This window comes from Sporobolomyces koalae (genome assembly GCF_050403365.1).
Source record: "Sporobolomyces koalae JCM15063 DNA, S_koalae_JCM15063T_v1_ctg25, whole genome shotgun sequence".
NCBI classification, from domain to species: Eukaryota; Fungi; Basidiomycota; class Microbotryomycetes; order Sporidiobolales; family Sporidiobolaceae; genus Sporobolomyces; species Sporobolomyces koalae.
In genome coordinates, this window is record NW_027481746.1 from 85,290 (window position 1) to 102,707 (window position 17,418).

Below are 17,418 nucleotides of genomic sequence, written 5' to 3' on the forward strand. Positions count from 1 at the left end.
CATTAGAATTAGAACTTGTCGTGAGATCGGTCAACTCGCATTTTTTCGCAACGTCTTACCAGACCGCCTTCTCGACTCGTGTTTCTCTGCTGATTTGAATCGGTTCAAACGCGCGGGTTACCGCGATGCGAGATGGCTCTGGGCGGCAGTGACTGCCTGTACCCAATCTTGCGAATTGAAGCTGTCGTTCCGATCCTCATCGATCGAGACGAAACGCTTCACGACTAGGACTTGACCTGATGTCGTACTGAGATCGATCGGTCCGAGGAAACCGAGTTCGTTCCGAGGGAGATCACTCGCGCTCTGTCGGAACGAACGGTCGAAGGTCAGATCTCGGAAAGGCAGTGCGTGAGACACTGGGGAGAACATACGACTCGACGCGACACAAGCTCGCCAAAGATCATGACGAGGTCTTTCAGGTTTGGAGGGACACGCCCGCCATGCAGGAGGACTGCCGACAAGTCGACGACGAGCGAGATGGGCTTTCCTCCAGCGGGGAGACTCGGATCGATGACGAGAGCGAGAGCATGTGCATAGTTCCGACCTATGATGCTGCCGTGTGTCGCAACAGGAGAGCAAGAGGATGAGACGGAACCTGTTTGTGGGGGTTGAAGCAACATGAAGAGCGAATTGCAACTGACCGTGCAGCAAGACGGACTTGAGGCGGGTCGAGGGGGTCACTGATCGGCGGTAAGCTTGCGACTGTGCATAGCTTGAATGAAGTCGTGAATCCGACGGGCATGCGAGGCGTTCGAGAGGAGAATGCAAAGAAGACCACTCTTTTCGTTTGCTTCACACTTGCACGCGCTTTGCTTTGTCGTGCACAGGCAGTCGAGGCTTGCGTAAGCTCAGAAGCATTTCTGCGTCGCTGTCCGCGCCATAGCGAGCCCGGATCATGGAGGCGCACGCAATGTGGACCGGACGCGGATCGGCTGCAGAGGTCCAGTTCGAGCCTTTGCGCCCAAAGGAGCCGAGCTGGCCAACCGCCAGGCGAGAGATTTCTAGCGCTCCACGTGCGTTCTTTCTCCAAGAAACCGAAATTACTCCGTCGACGAGCTGAACATACCCTTTGTCTGCTTGCTCTGACCTGTTCGACAGTACCACCGCCAGGTATTCCGATCCGAGTACCCCATACGCTGCCGCCGCGGCCAGCCGGCTCGAATCTCGCACCAACGAGCGGGAATCACTACCCGCGGGCGCAAGGTCCTCCCCATGTCCCGTTCCGCCAGCCTCCCGCCCGGCAGCTGTCCTTTCCTGAACAGCCCCCATACCCAGTCGCCCACTACGACCATCCGAGCTCACTTGCGGCATCTCCGTCTCCGAGTCTCTCGACTGCGCCTTCTTTCGCTTCTTCAGTACCGACCTTCTCGACCGCTCCTTCAACCCACGCTCCCGATCCAGCGCAATCTAATTATCACCATGCCCACTTGATACCAGGTCTACCGCAACCCGGCCTGTCGCATGCCCATTCGACATTACATACACTCGCGATGCAGAACAAAGCGGCCGCCCAGTGGGCGAATCCTCCGGCTCGCCCACCGCAGGCTCCCGATCCGAACGACCTTGTCACTCTGTCTCGATTCGCTCCGACGTACAATCCCCTGTGGCTTCGCCAAGTCAACTCGACAGTCCCGTCCATGTTCTTCCCGATCGCTCCGTCGACCGAGTTGGAAGTTTACCGAGCCTTGATTGGCGAGGTGTATCCGCCAGATCTTCTCGCAAAGTTGATCGACGCCGAAGTAGGCGCGACGAAACGCATTCAGCAGCAACTGAGCCTCAAACCAAATTCGTTCCAGGGAGAAATCGATTCCACCCAAATCGATCTATACCCGCTCTCGCCCACCACCTATGCCGCTCATTGGATTCCACTTCATGCGCTCGAGTACTCGGCCCGCCAGTTCGAATTGTACCAGTCGACGCTGTTCAATGCGAAATTGTCGCAGCACTCGTCCCAAGCCGGCCACCACCTCTTCTCGATTCCGACGCCGTTCATCCGCGAATCGTGGCCTCCGATCGCACTTGGAGACACGTGTTACCTGAGACCTTTGCTACAAGAAACGAAGAGCTGGAGAGGGGTCGAGGTCGAAGCGAGGGTGTACGCGATCGAGCGTATCAAAGGCGAAGTGATCGTCGACGTCGAGAAGGACGCGGGCGAATGGCTCGCGGCGTGTCAGCGGGAAGCCTTCGAGACCAAGGTTAATGTGATCTGGAGAATACAAGGTAATGATATTCTTCCTCCGATTAATCGTCCAGTAAGCGCGTGTAAAGGATTGATCAAGTTTTGAATTGCTTCTCCAGATCGACTGTTTGAGGATTGGAAGCAGGCAGCCGAATTGACGGACCTCCACCTGCAACAATCTTCGCTCGCCACTTCGGCCTTGAATGATTCAGCCGTTGCGAATGGCAAATCTGCGACCAAGACGCGCCGCAAACGGTTTCCGATCGAGAGTTGGCTCTTTCCAACTCGTGAGGATCTAGCAGACCAGGAGGAAGGCACGGATGTGCCGGTACTCGCGGGTCGTAAATGGGTGGATGCGAAGCTCAATGCGGAGCAAAAAGTGCGTTTTGAAAGCTCATATCGTAACAGGTCTCCCACTCATGCTGTCCACGTCGCGCAGAACGCAGTGCAGTCGATCCTCTGGGCCGGACATCGTGCTCCTTTGCTAATTTCGGGACCGCCGGGAACCGGCAAAACGAAAACTCTGGTCGAAGCTGTATTCCAAATCCTTAAAGGTAAGACGTCACACGACATGCACCTCCTCAGAGCGCCACTCATTCTATAGTATCCTCGATCGTCCAGATAAACCTAACGCTCGCGTGCTGGTATGCGGTGCCTCGAATCCCTCGACGGATACGCTCGCTCTGCGACTGCGATCACTCATGCCGTCCCAACTCCTGCGGCTTAATCATCATACACGACCTTTCAATGAAGTCAAGGGCGAGCTATTGCCCTTCTGTCACGTTGAAGGGGAAGCCTTTGGTATCCCGGACGTACAAACGCTGCTCTCGAAGCGGGTCATCTGTACGACCGTACTCGACTGCTCGATCCTGCTCGCTGCGCGCCTCACGAATCGGGACTTGTCTACGGTCGAAGCCGGTCTCGAGTCCAAACTGCATCCCGAACGTTCAGCTTCGACTCGGAAACCGCATTTCGATTACCTGCTCGTCGACGAAGCAGGTCAAGCGACCGAATGTGACTTGTTACCCGCTCTCGCAGCTGTCGCTACAGATCCGAGCATATGCGCCACTCCAGCACATGTGACGATCTGTGGAGATTCAAACCAGCTCTCGCCTCACGTCGTGTCGCCCACAGCTCGGGACTACGATCTCGACGTCTCGTTGCTCGAGCGGTTGTTGCGGTTGCCGCTTTACAGCGATCATCCGTTTGCTCGGAAGAATCGAGCGAAGCATGTTGATGCAACCTGGCATATCCGGGACACGCCATTTGTCGACCTCGTGCGCAACTATCGGAGTGTTGAGGAGATTCTCTGGTTGCCGTCGACCCTCGTGAGCTTTCCCTTTTTCCCTTTCTTTGCGCAACCAGATCACAGCTCTTGACAAGGCATTTTCTCGGCTTGCAATAGTTCTACCACGAGACGCTCGTGCCCTACGCCGCGAAAACGATTCAAGAATCTCTCTCGCGCAACTGGTCGACCTTACCGAACCCGCACTTCCCGATCCTGTTCCACCATTCCGAGGGGGAAGATTTCGAAGTCGAAGAAGGATCTTCGTTCTACAACCCAAGCGAGATCGCACTCGTCGTCGAGCTCGTTCAAGATCTCTTGCGAGATGGGATCGTGAGAGGTCATGGTGGATTGAGGGCGCGTGAAGTCAGCGTGATTTCTCCGTTCAGGGAACAAGTGTGGCGAGTGCGTCTCGCACTACGTAAAGTTGGGTTGGGAGACGTAGGTAAGTCTTGAACCGTGGCCGAGTTTCTTCCTTTGCCCCCGAATCCCTCGCTCGGTCGACCAGGTTTCTGATGGACGATAACGTGCACAGATGTCGGTAATGTCGAGGCGTTGCAAGGCGCCGAGAATCGGGTGGTCATCATCTCGCCCGTCCGGTCGATCAACACTCGGTGGATCGAGCACGACCGACAAACTAATCGCGGTCTCATCTTTGAACCCAAGAGGTCAGTTGCCGATTCTCTTGGCTCAAACGCCTCTCGGAACAACCGCTGACGATGGAAACAACGATACAAGGTTCAATGTTGCAATGACCCGGGCGAAAGAGCTACTGATCGTACTCGGGAACGCCCACACGTTGACGCTCGATCCGTACTGGCGGGCGTTCTATCACTTGTGTGTCAGAAACCAGTGTTATCGAGGACCGCCTGTTAAGACGTTGTCGGGCGAAGAGGATTTTGCGGCATCGGCTTCGGTCGTGTCGAGGATGGAAAGGGAGTATCGAGCGAATGCACGATCGGGACGGGACGAAGGCACCGAGATGGACATCACCGTGGGAAGGATGGTGAATCTTTTGGATGAGGAGTCGGATTGAACGGAAAGGGGAGGTGCAGTCTATTGTTATTCTCGAAGCCAGTCTCGTCATACTATGCTCGAACGCATGGTCTAGTATAGATGATGTTTTACAAAAATTGCAACCCTGTTCTAGGTAGTTCTCGACAGCGGTTTTCGCACAGACGCCGCGCGATTGACCACTAGAAACACAAAAGAAGAAGCTAAAACCCCGAGATCACTCTATTTCGTGCTGACAGCCGCCTCGAGCTTCGCCTTGGCTTGCTTCGCCTCGTCCTCGAGACGAATCTTGGCTTGTTCGGCCGGCGATTTTCGGGACCAGCTAAATGAATGATTCGAGGTCAGTCACAATCATGTAAACATACGAATAGCGACAGGTGGAGAGGGTTGAGCTCACTCCCATGCGCGGTAGAGGCTCGTGATACCAGTACCCGCCACGAAGCAGTTGACCGCGGCGAGCGAGTAGTTGACCGGGGTGATCACGAACGAGTATCGGACCCAGATCAGACCGGTCGCAGTGAGAGCTGCCGAGCGGGACGCGATGGTGTCAATTGCGAGCGAACGTAATTGCAGAAGAGGCAATGTCGAGGTAGTGGAGAGCCGAGACTAACCCAAGTTTTGCGGCACCGAGATGACTTCAGCTGGTCGAGACAAATCCTTGAGACCTGCAGCAACGAGACCCCTGTGGTGTCGGTTTCACGATCAAAGTCAGCCACGGAACAGGAGGCAGGACACGAGAGGTGAGCGCGAACCATTTGAACATGGGAGCCCAGAAGAAGACGGTCCTGCGAGGAGAAATGGACGACATCAGTCAGATTGACGAGCTGTTCATTGTCGGTAGAGCATGGCGGCAGCGCACTTGGGCCCTGTGAACAGCACAGCAAGCGCGAATGGGATCAGTGTTGGGCCATCGTCTCAGCCAGAAGAGCAACTACGCGCGAGCGTACCTGCGGGCGAGTTGATGAACTGTTGGAGCTTCGAAGACGAAGCCGATGCAGCGGGAGCAGCCATGATGTTTGCGAGGATCTGGTCGGGTGAGTGAACGCGCGCGGTGAGTTGGGCGTCCACTTGCTCGCGGATTTGCCAAGTCGGATCCGCTGCGGGGCAAGTTTGCGAGCCTCCCCTCGACTGCGCAATCCGATGACGCTCGCCTTGCTCCACTTTGATTCTCCTGGTCACCACTTCCTCGCACCAACGACTCGCGGCTGCAGGTTCACACCGACATGAGTCACCTCGCGCCTGAACCGTCGCCCGCTCCGACGCTCGCTGGCGTGCCCGGCTACTTCCCTGCCACTCCCGACTCGGCCCACGCTGCGGATCCATTCGAATCGACCGAGGAATCGTACGCGCACAAAGCCAACAACGCCGTCGGAGTCGCCGTCGGTGCAGCAGCTGGCTTGCTCCTCGGCGGACCGCTCGCAGGGCTCGTCGGTGCGTCACTCGTCGGTGCCGGCGAGCTCGAGAATGATGGGCTCAAAGCACAGCTCGGCGACGAACCCAGTCGCAAGGCTACACCTGCGTCTGAGCCCTCACCTGCCGACCAAGCCCCCTTCGAGACGCAAGAGGCGAATGCGCAAGCTGAGCTCGAGCAGTCACCCGCTCAAAAGCTCGTCAGCCCCGACGCTGACAAGGCCGCTTCCGATCTTCCCGCTGCTAGCGCACTCTTGGCGGGAGCAGCCGGCGCCAAGTTTGCCGAGAACGAGGTCCCAGAGCCCGAAGAAGAAGATCACTCTCGCACCCCGACGACTACTCGCCCAGCTCTTCCCCAAGTGGACGTACGTAGGAAGTCCGATCAGACTCGTGGCTGCACACTCCCGACTGACACGCACTGCAACTCAGCAGGAAGTGGCGACTCCTCCAGACTTTGGCACTCCGGCAGTCGAGAAGGAACAGGCAGCTCTCGCAGCATCGCCTGCTCAACGTTTGCTCGGAGAGCGATCCGAATCGACTGTTGGTGCAGAGAACATCCTCCTCGCAGGCGCAACAGGTGCACATGTGGCGAATCGCGAAGTCGAGGAGCCCATCACGGACGCGGCGACCGGCGACAAGCTCACCCCTACGGGCTCAGGAGCTAATATCGACTCTGCCGGCACAAGCGAACCTCTCGAGCGTCAAGCAAGTTGCTCTTATCGATGTTCAGCGCTTCCATTCTGACAGTCCTCGTCGTCCAGGTGTCTTCCGTGCCTCAACCGGCCCCGGAAACCCCTCGCCCCGTTATCAACTCTCAACCCTCGAACACTAGCTTCGCAGCCGCAGTGCTCGCTGCCGGATCGGGTATTGACACTCCGACTCGTGAAGACGTTCCGCTCTCCATGACGGGCTCGACCGGAGTCGTAAGCTCTGTCTGGACGCCTGGCGCGAGCTACTTCCAGAGCTGATGTTTGTTCTATGCCATAGCATCCTCTTGTACAAGCATCGGATCAGTCCATGAGGGACCCTGTATCGCAAGCTCCCGAGTCGCAGCTTGACACTGCTCCCCATTCTCGTCCTAACGTAGGTCTTCGCTCTCCTGGACGTCATTGCGAGCCGCGCTCATAATTCATGCTTCGCTCACTGCATACAGGTTCTGCCAGCTTTTTTCCCAGTTCAGCCAGATGTCGCCGCCGCACCAATTGAGCAGGTACGATTTCCGTATTTCCAGGCACGGGTCCATGCGCTGATTGCAATCTTCTACCAGAATATTCTCGAGCCTTCGCGCGACGCTGGCGTCGCTCAAAACGAAGAGCACATTGATCCGAGCTCAGACGGGAACGTTGTGCACAACCCTCCGCCTCAGGCAAGCTTCACGGGGTTATTTTCGCCACCAGTGTGCGATCCCTTAACTCCTTTCAATGCAAACAGGTCCTAGCCGATCTCGCGCCTACTACCGATACCGTCCAGCCGCAGGCCGAAGATTTTGAGCCTTACACCCCTCCGGTTGTTGGCGAAGAGCCGAAGGAACCGGTCTTGGACAAAGGAAAGGAGAAGGAGCACGAAGTCGCTGGCTTAGCTGCAGGAGGACTTGCAGGCGGAGTGCTCGCGCATGAGCTGAGGGAGAAGCGCTCAATCGATTCAACCGACGGGCGCTCATCGCAACCCGGTTCGATCTTCCAAGAGAATTTCACGCCTCCTCCTCAGCCAATTGAGTATGACCCTCTCGCAATCGAGAACCAGCGAGCGATCCCCCCTCAACAAGCCCGAGGAGACCCCGTCCTCGTTCTTCCGAGTGTCGACAAGGGCAAAGGACGCGCGATCGAGCCCGAGGAGCTGCAACAAGTTCCTTCTACTACTGCGGAGCAAGCCGGTTTCGCGAGGGGCGCACCGCAAACTGTCGCAACGGAGGAGTTTGCGCATCTCAGTCAGCCCGCACCTCAAGCCGAACTCGCCCAGGAAACCGAAGCTCCGGTCCGAGCTGAACCCGTGGTCGCGACCGCTCCCGCCGCCGCGAAAGAGACCAAGATTGCTGCGGCCGCGTTCCCAGCTGTTGCTGGTGCGGCAGGAGCTTCCGCTATGCCTCTGGCAGTCAACAACAATGCCACTTCCGCTCAGTTCTCGCAAGCACCTCACGCGATGCTGGCTGCTCAGCAGCCCTTGCCGATCCCTCAGTCGCAGCCCGCCGCCGTTGTACATCAGCCCATTGTGCACCAGCCCATCGGACAGCATCAGCAGCAAGCGGTGCAACAAGCTCCGGTCGCTCGTGCCCAAGCTGCACCTGCTCAATTCGAGAACGCGGCCCAGCCTGTTTCTCCCGCTCGTACAGCGAGTCCTCATGGCCTCGTTGATGGCATCGAACGATCGCCTCACATGCACATCCAGACCAACCACGATGACGCTGGACACAAGAAACTTCACCGCAAGAGTCTGGCAGCCGATCGAGTCCCGCTCAAGTTCGGTGTCGGTGCGACCAAGTCTTCGAAAGCCATCGAGCAGGAGTCGCGGCGTGACAGGGTGATGGACAGCTTGAGCGGAGTTCCCGGTTCGTTTGTTCTCGTCACCATCGCTCACTCGGAATGCCGTTCGTACTGACTGCGATACTCTGCCAGACCCCACGTTGCAGCGCCAACAGCCCGTCATGGCCCAGGCCCCTCAGCAATTCGTGGCGCAGCCTCGACAACAGCCTACCGCCGTGCACTACCAGCAACAGCCTCAACAAGGCATCAACCAGGCCCAAGGTGTCCGAGCCGTGCCTGCTGCTCCTAGTCGTGTTGCCGCTGTCGGCTCTCAGGGCGCTTTGACCCCTGTGCCCGTCGGTGCGGCTGGTCAGCAACCTCTGCCTTCCGCTCAGACTGTCAGGACTTCAGCCCCTTCTTCCCCCTCATCCCCTGTTGGACAAGGTCACGCGCAAGTCAATCGCAAACTTTCGAAATCGCGCCCACGCAGCAAGAGCAACACGTCCGAGAAGGGCAGCTTCTTCAGCAAGGTATTCGGAAGCAGCAAGCATTCGCGCGAAGGTAGTGGCAGCGTCGATGGTGGAAGTCATCGAGGCAGCATGGAGGCCCAACGACCTTCCGCTTGATTTCGTTGCGCACATAAGAAAAGTGTGTGTTCTGTGTTCGTTGCTCTTTCTCCTCGCGTACATAACTGTGTTTCTGCTTCTTCCTGTCCTCATTCTATACATGACCTCCGTTTCGTGTCGATCAGATTCTGTCCAACAAGCTTTATCTCCGTTCCGTGTTATCAAATCTCCAATTTGAATCTCAAGCAGTCGGCGGAAAGCGGTCAAGTCTCCTTGTTCTCCTATCTCTCGCTCGCTACGAGCACTAGTAAACGGGAACCAACAAGCATGCAGGATCATCAGAATAAACTGAACCCATCGTGACCGTTCGCGCTCGGTCCGGCGCTACTTTCTCCAAACCCATGCATCGCGTTCCAATCGATCCCATTGTCGAGATTGAAGAAGCTGTCGGCACCATTGAACACGGTCGGAGAAACTCCATCGAGGAGAGCCGAGAACGGATCGGCGTGGACTGAGGCCGTTGAATTGATTGTTCCGAACCGCGGCGACCCAAGCGGTGTGGGTTGGTAAGAAGCAGACAGCGAGAACTCGAAAGAGTCCCCAGCGGAACGCTCGGTTTGATCGCGAGGAAATGGTGGAGGGAATGTCGGTGGTTGTGGAGTCACTTGGTGAGAATGATTCGGTGTGGGACCGAGTCGTGGGCTCGTCGGAGCAGAAGCTGTAGATCGACGTCCACTCACAGCGGCATCGCGCACCTTGCGTAGGAACGCCGCTTGTTTGTGAGCAGGATGAGTCGGAGTTGGGGCGATTGCTTCGAGGAGGTTCGCGCCAAACAGGAAGAGGCGACAAAGTTTGTCGGTTGGATTCATGGGCGATGCGACCAGGGTGGGACTGTTGGCCGGAATGACCGTCAAATCGGAGCGGAGCAAGCCTTCGTTGGCGAGTTTCGCGAGAAAGATCAATGGATAGGAGAACATCTGCGGCAAAGCAGCATGATCAGCCTAGAAGCTACGTCAACGGGAGACTGTCGCTCACAACGCAGGTCAAGCTGTCGCTTGCCATCTTGAGCGATTTGGTGACTTCTCCGTCAGGTTGCAAATCTTCAGTGGCCCAGGGTGTGTCCGGGATCCTTTTTCCGCATCTCCAGCTTTGCCCTCGGTTCGACACTGCCAGCATCATCTCGGTTGCCATCTTTGCCGCCTTGGCAATGTTCTCTCGCTCCTCCTCGGCAAGCCCAGTCGAGGACGCCGCAGTTCCGACATCGTAACCAGCTGCCGCTCGGGCCCGCTTGTCTTCCTTCCATCGGTTGAAGGCGAACCCTCGTACGGTAAGACGAGAGAAGGAGGCGTATGGATAGAACACCGACCATGCGAGCGGGTCACGCAGGTCATGCGCGGACAGGAGCGGCTGCCAGTACTCAGTCCAACTGTCCATCTCTTGGTCATATCGCCGCAGGTTATCCTCATCGAACACTCCATTCTCGCGGCGCGAGGCGAGTAGACTCGACAGTGTTGCGACGAGCTCAGCACTCGCAGCCAATCGCACGTCTGTAGGCTGGTTGCGAAGGCTCGCAAAGAGTCGGGTAGTCTTGCACGCGTCCTGAGGCACAAGATTTGCCGCCTTGCCGGATTGAAGTGCGCCATGACTCTCGTGGAAAATGAGTGCGAGGTACAGACGCTGTTGCGCGATGATCTCTTCCGGAATCGGCGCATTGTGCTGATTTGCGAAAGCTTGAGCGAAGCTGTGGGTAGTTGATTGTCAGTGAGTTCGCTTACACATTGCGTGAAAAACAACGGATTACGTAGTTGCGATCGAGGGGAGACCGATAAATCCAGAACACTTCGAGACGAGCAATCGCAGGAGCCAACTGGCCCTGACATTCATCTTGCTTTGCGACTCGACATAGTTGGCGTTCTGCGCGCCCTTCGCAGCGAGCACGTCGTACTGCACAGGTTTGTACAGAAGAAGGATGTGTATGGCGCGGATGAAATCGGATGTGAGCGTGTGAGGCTGTGGAGATAGGATCTGAGGTGTGAGGAGCGAATCGAAGACCGAAGAGACGTTGCGGTAGAGCAGGATGTTTTCGCGGGTTCGAGGTCGATAGTACAGAGTCGTCAGGAGTATCGCGTGGAACAGCAGCGGCGAACGATCTCGGACGAGGAGAGCATGGCTGTCGAGGGTCGTGCTCAGAGACAGACACCAGGGCTGGATCTGACTGAAGTACAGGTCGAATTCGGCCTCGCACTCCTCCTCAGACATGATTGCTCGCGCGATGACATCTGGACGCGTGCTGTCATGATCGATCGGTTGTCTGGATGGCCCGGAGAGGTCGACCAGTCCTTCGATCGCCATGGCTTCGCCAGCGAGCTCGACTGCGTTTGAGCCTTCTTGATGCACATCTTGTTGCTGTGTCTGAATCGATACGATGTCTGAGCCAGTCTGGCTACGCAGTTGCGACGGCGGTACCGGTGCTGCCGGCAGGAGTGGTGGGGCTGGCAGGGGAGGAAACTGGGCGCGGCTGAGCGCATCTTCGAGCGATTCCAGCCGTTCATTCATCACTCGCAGTCTGACAGATGAACATGTTGAGCACAATCCGCTTGCAAGACATTGATCGCGGCGGAGCGGCAGCGGAAGCACCCGAGACTCACTGTTCTGCGACGTCCGAGTCTCCCGTAAGCTCAGCCCTGGCAGCTGGCGACGTCCCTCGGCCCATACGAGGGGTGCCCGACCTTGAGAGGGTTGTTTTAGAGGGCACCGGTCCACTCGCCGAGGGAAAGATGCATTCAGTGCTCCAGCTACGTCCAATCCGATCAGCTGATGCGCTGTTCACAGCGATGACGAGAGGTAGACTCACGTTACACAGCGGTGACAAGGCCCTGGAGGTCCGTCGCAGCGTCTGAAACGATTTGTTCAAGCCGAAAGTCAACAGTCAGACCCGCTCGCAACGCTGGTGCAGAATCGGACACGGTAGCAGGGCCGAGGGACTGACTGTTTCGCCTTGTGGCACGACACGCATGCGGCCCTGCTCCTGGCGAGCCTTGCTGGTTTCCCCACCTCGCGCTCTTTGCCTTTGCGTCCACCACGAGCCGGCGCAGCCGCGGGATCTTCCGAATCGCTCATAGTCGGCAATTGCTGCAATATTAGCGCGTCGTCCTGGTTGAGCGTCGTCTGCGAGTACAGTGCGTGGGATCCGGGCGAGATAGCGACGAGAGACAACCTAGTGCACACGGCCTCGACGCGTTCATCTTTCTCCCGCAGTCAAGAAGAGATTGTTTCGGCTTCTAATGGCATCGGGATTGCGCAAAGTCGGGCTACACAAGGTCCAGAGGTCGCCAGACAGCAGTTTGGCGACTCAAGGGACCGAGCTTTGCATATCATACTTCCGCATAGCATTATCGCAATAACGAATTAATTACATAGTTCAATTGACCGCAGGTTCCTCTTTTGCCGCTTCCGATCACTGCTTCGCACGCTTCTCGGCCTGCTCCTTGAAGTAGTCGATACATCCTCGCTCGCCGTCTGACCGCAAGGCGACTTGTCCATAGTCTCGCTTCTCGAACCCATCTTCCCCCATCGCGTCGGGCAAGATCGAGCGGTCAAAGATCTGAGGTGGTAGTGACAGCGTGACACATGCGTTGGGGACATCGACCAGTGCGGAGACGTGGCTCTCGGTTGGCTTTTTTGATAATGGAAGCAGAACGATCAAGGGTCAGCTCGAACAATTGATTCGAACAGAGATCCCGGCTTACCGCAGCAGAGAGGAGAATGTAGGCTTGTTCGAGCGTGTAGCCGAGGTTGGTCAGGTAGGACATCGTGTTGAGCGCTGCCTGCTTGAACGCGGTTGTCGCGCACATCGATTTTTGACTACCATCTCCGTGCACGTCTGTGCCGGGTTCACGAACTTAGTTCGCGTCTTCGGAAACGAGAAGCATACGAAGGATAACAACGTACCGACTGAGATGCCCTGGAAAGTCAAGTGCTGACTGTAGAGCGGGTCCACGGGAGAAGGCTGCGAAAAAGAACTTGTCAGCCACAGGTTGAGAAGAATGTTGAGCGTGAAACTCGGCTCACAAGGAAGATGGGTTGCTTGAGCTTGAGCTTCTCCACGCCGCCTTTGACGATGCTGCATCGGAGCGTGACGATTCCCGACATCTCGATCGCGCCGCAGAAGGACAGCTCTGAGTCGCCCTGCGAGAAATGCAGATCACCAACCGAGAGGAGCGCTCCTGGTACGTATACCGGTAACCATACAGTCGAACCCCGACTGAGGTTCTTGATATCGCAGTTACCGCCGTGTTCTCGACCTGGGATCGTGCGCGTGCCTTCCTTCTTGATCTTGTCCAGGACATCATCCGAGAGGTCCTGACCGACGTAGGTTCCTTTTGGCTCGGGAGGGAGGGCGACAGCAGGTGAAGCCCCTGGGTGCGCATCGATCAAGGTCCGCTCCCGGCGGTTCCACTCATCCAGCAGTTCTTGCGAAGGCGCAGTGCCAATGATGCCAGGATGAGGGATCCCGGCGAAGCGGACACCCTTGACGTGTCGCGACGATGCGTAGACTCCTTCAAGATCCCAGATCGCCTTGGCTGCATGCGTCTTGAACTCGGTCGCGAAGAGACCGCCGTCGTGCTCCTCAAAAATGCCAGTGTAGCCCCACGGGCTCTGCGGGAAATACTCGACGTTGAGAATCTCGACTTTGAGCGCATCTCCAGGCTCGGCACCCTCGATCGCGACTGGGCCAGTAAGATAGTGGATTTGCGTGAGGTCGACATGTCGAATGTCATCCGAATCGTCCGAATTCTTGATCTGGCCTCCGGTCCACTCGATACTTTCAAGTTTGAAAATCTGGCCTGGTCTATTCAACATCGTGGGGATCAGACTAGGGCCCGTATCCGCCTGAGACAGCTCGAAAGCCGGCTCACTTGACCGTCGCGGCGGGTGGGATGAGAGGATGCCATCGATTATGTAAGCCTTTCTGGCCTTGCGCCGGTTTGAGCGGATCGATCGAGATGAGCGTAGTATGCGCTTGACCGTAAGTTGGAGTCGCCATGGCTTGAGGAGGAAGAGAAGCGAAGACACCTTATCGCTGGGCAGCGAAAATGTGGGGGCTCTGTCCGAATCCGATCAGCGGCGACATTATCGGAAGCTGTGAGATAGGGACCCGCGATTGCGAGCGGCAAAACAACCATATCCGAGCCGGCCCGCTGTCGACACAGGTTCGACCACGATCGTAGCCCCTGATCTGCTTCCGCAAGAGTGCCGCACAGCGTCTCTCAGCAGCAGAGTCCAGGCCGGACCGGACTAGGCAGCCTTGACAGAGTCTCTTAGATCGAGCTCGTCTCAGATCGGACCTGCTCACTACAGCAGCTCGAGGATGCGCATCCGGTGTAAGAGGCTGAATTCCGTACATCGCTTCGTTCACCATCACCAATGACGGCCATTTTGCGGGCCTTGGCAGCACGAAACCAGCGATCCGAGCCGAGTCCGAGCATGGGCAAACCAGTCGAGCGGTGATCGATTCGGCGATTTTGTTCGAGTTGCGCGGGTGGATTTGCACAAGCCAACGTGTGTTAGGGGCGAGTTTGAGCCCTGTAGGATAGTATACGCAACATTCCCGCGACTGCCACGTCCTGACCAGCGTGTGCAGACTCTCAGAGGCGCTGTTGCGAAGGCGCGAAAGTCGGCCGAAGGATTTTGAATGCCTTATCAATCGGGATCCGAGAGCTCTTCTCCGCTATCTCTTATCTGCAGGATGTGACTGTCGACCTCTACTCCTTGCGAGCTCTCTTGGGTCTCTCCCATCCGCATCCTCACTCGCAATGCCGGGCACAGCAATCCTGTCAGAAGGCGTTGGCTATGGCATCGTCATTGCCATCTCGCTCGGCTTCACCCTCCTCATGATCGGCATCACGCAACTGCAGAACCGCTACACGAGATACAAAGCATCGTCGCTCGCCGAATTCGCTTCTGCCTCTCACTCGGTCAAGCGTGAGTGTTTTCAGCGCTCGTCTCTTAGCCCAAATTCTGTTGACACCGTCTGGCGTTCTTAGCTGGACTTATCGCGTGAGTGCAGACGCCTGTCTGTGTGCTAAAATCCTGAGCTCGACGCTGATTCTCCGCAACGTGCAGGTGTGCAATCGTCTCGAGCTGGACATGGGCAGGTGAGTAACATCCTACGTGTCAGAAAATGGAGTGCTCTTGCTGATGTCTCGTCTCGGTAGCCACACTTTTGACGAGCTCGGCTCAGAGCTACCGAATCGGCATGGGGGGAGGCTGGTTCTACGGCGCCGGCGCAACCGTCCAAATCTTCCTGTTCTCGATGAACAGCGCCAAGATCAAGCTGAACGCTCCGCGTGCTCATACGTTCCTTGAAGTCGTTCGCGTCCGATGGGGAAAGAGCGCACATCTCGTCTTCCTCGGCTTCTCCCTGCTCACTTCGCTTCTCGTATCGGCCATGCTCGTCACGGGTGGCTCTGCCACTGTGACTGATCTCACTGGAGCATCAACTCGTGCGTTGCCTTGTCCAGAATATCCGCCCGATAAGAAACTGACTCGCTGTCCACAGAGGCGATTTGCGTCCTCATGCCGCTCGGAGTCGCTGCCTACGTCGTCGTAGGCGGATTGCGTTCGTCGCTGCTTGCCGATTTCATCCACACGGCCGCACTATACGCGATCTTGATCTTCTTCATGTTCAACGTGTTCAAATCGAACGAGAAGATCGGATCGATCAAAGCGATGTACGACGGATTGACCAAGGCAGCAGAGGAATTCCCGATCGAGGGCAACCGCGACGGATCTTACCTCACTTTCCGCTCGAAATCTGGAATCTCGTTCCTGTTCTTGAACTTGATCACCAACCTTGGAACCGTCTTCAACGACCAGGCGTACTGGGTGAGTTTCGCAAGGCTCTTTCTTGCCAAGTCAGACTATTGACATTGCTTGCTGTGTGCAGCAACGAGCTATCGCCTCTCAACCCGCGACTGCGGTGAAAGGGTACATGCTGGTAAGCCTATCACGTTTGTGTGCAGACACTCTGACTCAAAACTTATGCTTCGGTCTCTGCGACACAGGGTGGTTCGGCTTGGCTCTCGTCAGTTGGGTCCTCGTCACCGCAAGCTTGCATCTACTGACTCTGTTTCCAACAGCGTACCTCTGGGTTTCGCGACCTCGATGGGACTTGCTGCAGCCGTGCTTCGTAATGACCCCGCGTTCCCCGGCCTGACCGACGCTCAGGTATCGGCTGGTCTTCCCGCTGCCGCCGCCGCACAGACCCTCTTGGGTAGCTCGGGCGCCGTTGTTCTTCTCATGTGAGTCCACTGCTGCTGGCAAAGACGAGGCTAAGGAGCTTGCTGACATGCCGCTCGGACCCTCATCGCAGTCTCCTCTTCCTCGCGGTCACATCCGCTACTGCTGCCGAGCTATGCGCTGTCTCGACCCTTGCGACTTACGACATCTTCCTCGTGTACGTCAAGCCCGACGCGACTGACAAGCAGACTCTACGATTCGACCACATTGCGATCGTCGGGTACGCATGCATCATGTCGGTATTGGGTATCGCCCTGTTCTACGCCGGAATTTCGCTAGGATGGTTGTACAATGCAACGGGTATTCTCGTCGCGAGTGCTGTCCTACCCATCGCCTTTTGCATCATGTGGCGCAAGGCGAACAAGATCGCTTGCATGACCGGTCAGTCGAATGCTCCTTGGTTTCGCGTAGAGATCGAAAAGCTGACGATAGATTCTCTTCAAATGCAGCTGCGCTTGGAGGACTCGCACTCGGCGTGACTTCGTGGCTCGTTACCGCGAGCGCCCTCAACGGCGGTAGCCTCACGATTGCGACGACCCAGCAAGACAATCCCATGCTTGCAGGCAGCAGTGTCAGTCTCGGATTATCAATGATCATCTCGATCACAGGGTCGCTTCTGTGGCCCGAGGACTACTCGTTCGACGAGACCCGAGCGTTGCACGCGCATGCTGAAGCTTCAGAAGACCTCGGCCTCCCGAGTCCGACTGAAGAGAAGGAACCGAAAACGATGGTTGCTCCCAGAGTCGATTCAGAGGCTTCGAGTCTCGTGGAGGAAAAGGTCGAATTGGCCGCAAACGAACGGGCGTACAAACTCGCCCGCAATGTCTCGATCCCGCTCACTTTGATCCTCATCGTGCGTATAATTCCGTAGCAACCTTAATCTCGCAGCGTCTGACGTTCACGGTTGTAGGTTTTGATCCCGATTCCCCTCGCGACTGCCGGAGGTGGTTACATCACATCGCTCAGAGGGTTTGAATGCTATGTCGTGATCTGCTTCATCTGGATCTTCTGTGAGTCCCCCGTCTCGAGACGACTCTTCTTCTGCAGCTCGAAGGCAAGAGCTGACGAAAGAATGCCTGTCAGACGGAGCGGCGGCAGTTGTTCTGTACCCGATCTGGGAGTACCGACAAGCCCTCGCAGATTTGTGCCGAAACATTTACGATGACTGTCGTGGCAAAAAGTTGACTCAGGCGGCTTGAGGTT

The 17,418-nt window shown here is 56.8% G+C and overlaps 7 protein-coding genes across 7 annotated transcripts; 3 read left to right on the forward strand and 4 right to left on the reverse strand.

The window, feature by feature from the left end:
* Window positions 1–117: 117 nt before the first annotated feature.
* On the reverse strand, window positions 118–742 carry JCM15063_000699 (uncharacterized protein; the record flags this gene model as incomplete). The annotated part of the gene is made up of 3 exons (XM_076679656.1): window positions 118–303; window positions 372–552; window positions 642–742. 3 exons carry the CDS (start codon window positions 740–742, stop codon window positions 118–120), a joined length of 468 nt encoding a protein of 155 aa, XP_076533204.1.
* A 153-nt stretch (window positions 743–895) lies between these two features.
* Window positions 896–4,500, forward strand: JCM15063_000700 (uncharacterized protein; the record flags this gene model as incomplete). Its single annotated transcript, XM_076679657.1, has 8 exons — window positions 896–1,013; window positions 1,099–2,220; window positions 2,299–2,558; window positions 2,619–2,733; window positions 2,801–3,507; window positions 3,585–3,909; window positions 4,000–4,132; window positions 4,203–4,500. The coding sequence occupies 8 exons, from the start codon at window positions 896–898 to the stop codon at window positions 4,498–4,500; spliced, it is 3,078 nt and encodes a 1,025-aa protein (XP_076533205.1).
* Window positions 4,501–4,700: 200 nt separating this feature from the next.
* Window positions 4,701–5,489, reverse strand: JCM15063_000701 (mitochondrial pyruvate carrier family protein; the record flags this gene model as incomplete). The annotated part of the gene is made up of 6 exons (XM_076679658.1): window positions 4,701–4,800; window positions 4,876–5,002; window positions 5,090–5,160; window positions 5,231–5,263; window positions 5,338–5,344; window positions 5,426–5,489. 6 exons carry the CDS (start codon window positions 5,487–5,489, stop codon window positions 4,701–4,703), a joined length of 402 nt encoding a protein of 133 aa, XP_076533206.1.
* Window positions 5,490–5,701: 212 nt separating this feature from the next.
* JCM15063_000702 (uncharacterized protein) lies at window positions 5,702–8,973 on the forward strand (the record flags this gene model as incomplete). The annotated part of the gene is made up of 8 exons (XM_076679659.1): window positions 5,702–6,253; window positions 6,318–6,588; window positions 6,636–6,811; window positions 6,876–6,971; window positions 7,042–7,098; window positions 7,156–7,233; window positions 7,320–8,433; window positions 8,501–8,973. 8 exons carry the CDS (start codon window positions 5,702–5,704, stop codon window positions 8,971–8,973), a joined length of 2,817 nt encoding a protein of 938 aa, XP_076533207.1.
* A 278-nt stretch (window positions 8,974–9,251) lies between these two features.
* On the reverse strand, window positions 9,252–12,033 carry JCM15063_000703 (Zn(II)2Cys6 transcription factor domain-containing protein; the record flags this gene model as incomplete). The annotated part of the gene is made up of 6 exons (XM_076679660.1): window positions 9,252–9,890; window positions 9,949–10,654; window positions 10,715–11,479; window positions 11,562–11,708; window positions 11,768–11,809; window positions 11,903–12,033. 6 exons carry the CDS (start codon window positions 12,031–12,033, stop codon window positions 9,252–9,254), a joined length of 2,430 nt encoding a protein of 809 aa, XP_076533208.1.
* A 337-nt stretch (window positions 12,034–12,370) lies between these two features.
* JCM15063_000704 (acetamidase/formamidase family protein) lies at window positions 12,371–13,960 on the reverse strand (the record flags this gene model as incomplete). The annotated part of the gene is made up of 5 exons (XM_076679661.1): window positions 12,371–12,589; window positions 12,663–12,796; window positions 12,865–12,922; window positions 12,985–13,765; window positions 13,833–13,960. The coding sequence occupies 5 exons, from the start codon at window positions 13,958–13,960 to the stop codon at window positions 12,371–12,373; spliced, it is 1,320 nt and encodes a 439-aa protein (XP_076533209.1).
* A 769-nt stretch (window positions 13,961–14,729) lies between these two features.
* Window positions 14,730–17,414, forward strand: JCM15063_000705 (sodium:solute symporter family protein; the record flags this gene model as incomplete). The annotated part of the gene is made up of 12 exons (XM_076679662.1): window positions 14,730–14,898; window positions 14,961–14,973; window positions 15,040–15,071; window positions 15,132–15,419; window positions 15,476–15,801; window positions 15,863–15,913; window positions 15,981–16,000; window positions 16,056–16,217; window positions 16,289–16,596; window positions 16,665–17,068; window positions 17,126–17,225; window positions 17,299–17,414. The coding sequence occupies 12 exons, from the start codon at window positions 14,730–14,732 to the stop codon at window positions 17,412–17,414; spliced, it is 1,989 nt and encodes a 662-aa protein (XP_076533210.1).
* Between the last annotated feature and the right edge of the window lie 4 nt (window positions 17,415–17,418).